The 5,180-nt window shown below is 44.3% G+C and overlaps 1 protein-coding gene across 1 annotated transcript; it reads left to right on the top strand.

Moving 5' to 3' along the window:
• The first annotated feature begins 547 nt into the window (after positions 1 to 547).
• Positions 548 to 2,017, top strand: LOC147881036 (cytochrome P450 CYP72A616-like). The gene is made up of 4 exons (XM_087402197.1): positions 548 to 811; positions 887 to 1,137; positions 1,239 to 1,635; positions 1,802 to 2,017. The coding sequence occupies exons 1-4, from the start codon at positions 575 to 577 to the stop codon at positions 2,015 to 2,017; spliced, it is 1,101 nt and encodes a 366-aa protein (XP_087258323.1). The 5' UTR covers positions 548 to 574.
• Positions 2,018 to 5,180: the final 3,163 nt, after the last annotated feature.

Raw genomic sequence — 5,180 nt, 5'->3', positions numbered from 1 at the left:
ATTGCGAATAAATTAGTTTCCTTTGGCTGTACACTCAATTGCCAATAAATATCAGGACCAAGGGCGTGATCGAGCTCTTCATAACATCTCGTTTATCAGGTTATAAAGCTCTGAAACAGATCTGAAAGGAGGAAGGAGAGTCTAATGAAGATCTCCATTAGCGGCGCTCAATGAGCTGTTACATGTTCCTACCTGCCCCCTACCTGCCCATTCATAGCTATTCTATTTGCCCATTCATAGCTATTCTATTTATACGACGAACTTTCATAAGCGTGACTTGAATACATATCAAACGGGACAAAGGAGGTCCGTCCTCCGTGAGCAGATCATGCTACTGCAGCTTTTGGAAGACAATCTGCATGCCATGCTGGGGCTGCAACGTGACGACAACGGTGGGCGCATGTGCGTAGGCGGATGCGACATGGAAGGAGAAGCGCTGGAGGAGGAGGGACAGCACAAGCTTGGCTTCCAGCAGCGCGAATGTCTGCCCAACGCAGATGCGCGGACCCATCCCAAAAGGTTATGCTGCTGTGTGTGTCTAGCTGTAAGGCCGTTCGTTGACGCAAAATGGAAAATGAATTTTCTTCTGTATATAGGCACCCCGTTTTTCTTTTGGTTTGGTTCTCAAGCGCGAGTATATGTGACAAAGCCGGAGCACGCTCGGAAAGTTTTGCTTGGGCATAACCGCAAACTAGAACGAAGGCCTGATAACAAAGACTTGACTGGCAACGGGCTAGTGAATCTCGAAGGAGAATTATGGGCTCAACACAGGCGGATAGTGAACCCAGCCTTCCATCTGGACAAGCTGAAGGTGCGTGAACGATAAAGCTCTGCTCCTGCTGACTGGTTGCGCGCAACCGAGGACTAATAATCCGATCGGCTGCAGGCTATGACGCCGACTATGGCGACTTGCACGACCTCTATGTTGGATAGGTGGGCAGCCGACATTGAACAAGAAGCGTCAGGGCGCAAGGAAATCGATGTGCATGAGGAGTTTACCAATCTAACGGCAGACGTCATTTCACACACGGCCTTCGGCAGCAGCTACGCAGAAGGCAAGCGGGTAGTTGCGATACAACACGAGCAACAGATTCTTGTCGACAAGGCTGCGCGGAGCGTATATATTCCAGGATTAAGGTATATCATTTTATTCGCCCTGAATCATGTTGAAGTCGGTACTGACTGCGGGTATTTCTCGAAATGGGTGGTCGCTGAATGTTTCCAAACTATAAGTACAGATTCATCCCGACCTCAACGAATCGTTACCGGTGGAGTCTAGATCGCCAAATCCAAACCATACTGCGGAAAATGATATCTAGTCGCATGGCCGCAGCCAAAGCGGGCCGTTCAAACAACTTCTCCGGAAACGATCTGTTGGGATTGATGTTGGCCGCCAACAAGAAGGATGTGAAAGGGGACCAGAGGAAGATGAACTCAACCATGAGCGTTGCGGACTTGGTGGACGAATGCAAGACGTTCTATTTCGCAGGCCACGAGACGACATCTACATTGCTAACATGGACGCTCATGGCGTTGGGCACGCACACGGAGTGGCAGGAGCGAGCGAGGACAGAGGTTCTTGCAGTGTGCGGAAAGGACGAGCCCAAGGCAGACTCGCTCAATAGTCTAAAAATTGTGAGGAGCTTCTGTCTTTTCTCTCTCTCTTTCTCTCTCTCTCTCTTGTTCAAGCCAGTCCCTCACGGTTTTAATCCCAAAACGGATCGCATTTGTAACAGGGTCAACTTGATGGGATGCATACTTTTTCCTGATATTGAAGGGTTGTGTTGGGTTGATGGCTCAGGTTGGGATGGTGCTGAATGAGGTGCTGCGGCTTTACCCGCCAGCTACAGAGCTGTCGAGGAAGGCAAGCAACAAGGAGCTGAAGTTAAGCGAGGACGTCGTCATACCCAAGGGGGCAGTGGCGGTGGTGCCGATCATAGCGTTGCATCACGATGTCGAGTATTGGGGGCCTGACGCCAACGAGTTCAACCCACAACGATTCAGCGAGGGCGGATAAGCCTTGTAACGGTTTACCCATAAAGATAAGATGTTGGATGGTGATTTTCCATGCATGGATGGCTACATATGATGATATTATGCATAAAATCACCCACATTGGAAACATTCCATTGGTTGATAGAAATGGTGTAGAGAACACATTGGGGGATGTGTTATATGTTCCCACTATTACTAAGAATCTTGCATCATTGGTCAAATGGCTGACCAATATTGAGATTCAATAAATTTGGATGCTTTATGGAAGATTTTACAAAATGGCAAAGCTAGAAAAGGGGTTGCAAGAGGCCATAAGTTAGGAAGACTATTTACTTTTGATGCAAGAACACCTTCTTTATAGCAAGGTATGTTTGCACAAAGTGGCACTAATAAGATCAAGAGGTTGAATTATGGCATAAACGGCTTGGCTATATCAATTAGAGAAGGTTAAAGGAGATGCAAACAAAAGAGCTTGTGAAAGGGTTGCCTAATTTTGGACATTTGTTTCAACCATGTATGCCCAACATGTAATTTTGCCATTTCCAAAGAGGGGGAGAACAAGTAAATATCCTTTGGAAATAGTGCACTCTAATATTCGGGGACCTATGGATAAGGTAACCCTAGCTCGGATCTAGATCTCAAGGACAGCTCTTTCTTCTGTACTCTACTTGCTTTACCATGCCCTAATCAATGGCACTTTTCCCTAAGCAATGGCAATTTGTTACTCCTTATCATGTGTTTCCTAAGCTGTTGTGCGCATAGCCTTCAGCAATTCTCCCCTTTTTGTCTCCCTAGGTAGTGGCTATGCCTTAATATGTGTTTGTATAATCTTAGCTATGTAGATAGTCCATGGAGGTGAGGCTCTTTAGTCCATAATTGAGGTTCTTCAAGCTCGGTACAAATGCTGCTACAATAGAGAGTTGTCTATTGTTCTCCTTAGTCTGGTTATCTCTTGCCAGAAACACCCCAAGCAGAGCCACAGCAGCTTAGACAATCTACTAGGGAAAGCAGACCTCCAGCCAGATTGACATATAACCTATGCTTAGTATTTGAGTGAAACATAGGCACCTGTATCACTAATATAGTATCACAATGATCCTCTACAATGCACACAAAGAAGACAATGCAATGCTTCTAGGTTGTGTAGGGTCTATTGAAACAAAACTTCTTCATTCTTGGAGAAAAAATGTTATTAAGTTGTTGTCAATTGATTGTTAATAATCTTTCAACCATTCGATGTCACAAATAGATTAGCTTAAGGAGATCCTAGGGAAATGTCCTATCATCTTTGCATTGCCTCGATCTGCCCGTGTGAGGCAAAAGCTATGTTTTTTGCAGTGACAGAATATTTTGCAGTGTTCTGTAATGGCATCTGATTCTCTTTCACAGATTGTCACTGAAAAGCTTGACAAAAACAACTTCTAGGCATGGAAGTTTAGAATGACGAATTTCTTGATGGGAAAAGGCTATTGGGAGTTCATTACAGGAAATGAAGAAGAACCTGTTCTTCCTAATGTTCCCAATCAACAGGAAATGCAGGCATTCAAAGGATGACATGAGAGAGCCAGGAAAGTTATGTACTGGCTGTCTATCAGTATTTCGGACTCCATGATTGTGCATATTCAGGATGCAAGTACGCCAAAGGAGGCATGGGATACTCTGGCCAAAATGTACAGCACAAATATGCAAGCCAAGAAAATGCAGCTCAAACAGGAGTTGCACAATGTGCAGAGAGAAAATTTGAGCATAAACAACTACCACATGAAGGTGAAGAAAATTGCAAATGCACTTGCTTCCATTGGGTCGCCAGTGGAAGATGATGATCTAGTTTCTGTGACCTTGAATGGTCTAGGAAAGGATTATGCACAGTTCCAGACATCCATTGCCGTCCGTGAAAAATTTTCAGATTTTGAAGAGTTGTTTGCTCTTCTAATTTCTGAAGAGCAGAGAAATGGGGGTGCATCTTCTTCAGGAGGAACCTCAAAAGAAATTGTCTTCTACTCAAATGCTGGCAGAGGTAGAGGCAGAGGTAGAGGAGGCCGATCTGCAGGCCATGGTAGAAATCAGAATATGTAGCAAACGCAAGAAAAACAATCCTATGCAGGAGGATGTGATAACTCTAGAGGCAGGGGGAGCTAAAGAGGCCGTGGTGGATGGCAGAGAGGCCAAAATGCAAACAGCAATGTTGAATGCTACTACTGTGGCAAAATGGGTCATATGGCTAAGGACTGCTATAAAAAGCAGAATGACATTATGAATGGAAAATTGCAGCAAGGCAATTATGCATCTTCTAGTAGGCAGGGTGATGACAGAAATGAGCATCTATTTATGGTGCAGCATATGACCAATTCTATGACAAGTGCAAAAGAACAAAATGATGTGTGGTATGTTGACTCAGGTGCATCAAACCACACGACAGGTCATGCAGAATGGATGCAAGATGCAAGGAAAATGGAAAAGCCAGGATTTGTGGAGACTCGTGATGATACTGCACATCCTATTGTGCAGATTGGTGAAATTCCTTTGTCTATGCAGGATGGGAAAAAGAAATACCTATCTGATGTATTTCATGTCCCGAACATCACCAAGAACCTGGTTTCTGTTGGTCAAACAGTTGAGCAGGGCTTGCAGGTTAGATTTAATCCTCATGGATGCTTTGTTGAGGATATGAAAAATAACGGTCGCTTGATAGCAAAAGGAAAGAAGAAGGGCAGGATGTTTACGTTGGATGCGGACATGCCTGAATTGAGTGTAGCAATGTTTGCACATGGGACTGGTGTAGTTGCAGATATTGATATCTGGCACAAACGCATTGGTCATGTTAATGTACAGTGACTTAAATCAATGCAGGCCCAAAATATTGTTGCAGAATTGCCTAAATTCAAGGTTGCAGAAATGCATAAGGTGTGTGAAGCCTGTCAATTTGGAAAACAGGCAAGGAAGAGAGTAAAAAGCCATTGGAATTAATCCACTCTGATGTGTGGACTACTAAAGCTGCATCTATTGGAGGCTGTCACTATTTTGTCACATTTATTGATGACTTCAGCACAGAACTTTGGGTGTATTTTATGAAAAAGAAAAGTGAAGTGTTTGGGCACTTCAAAGCTTTTAAAGCTATGGTTGAAAAAGAAACAGGCCTGCAAATAAAATGCCTAAGGTTAGATGGAGGGGGAGAGTACCTCTCA

This window comes from Dipteris shenzhenensis, chromosome 31 (genome assembly GCF_047967505.1).
Source record: "Dipteris shenzhenensis isolate YYH24624 ecotype China chromosome 31, Dip_SZ_1.0, whole genome shotgun sequence".
Lineage (NCBI taxonomy): Eukaryota > Viridiplantae > Streptophyta > Polypodiopsida > Gleicheniales > Dipteridaceae > Dipteris > Dipteris shenzhenensis.
This window is presented reverse-complemented; position numbering and strand designations above follow the sequence as displayed.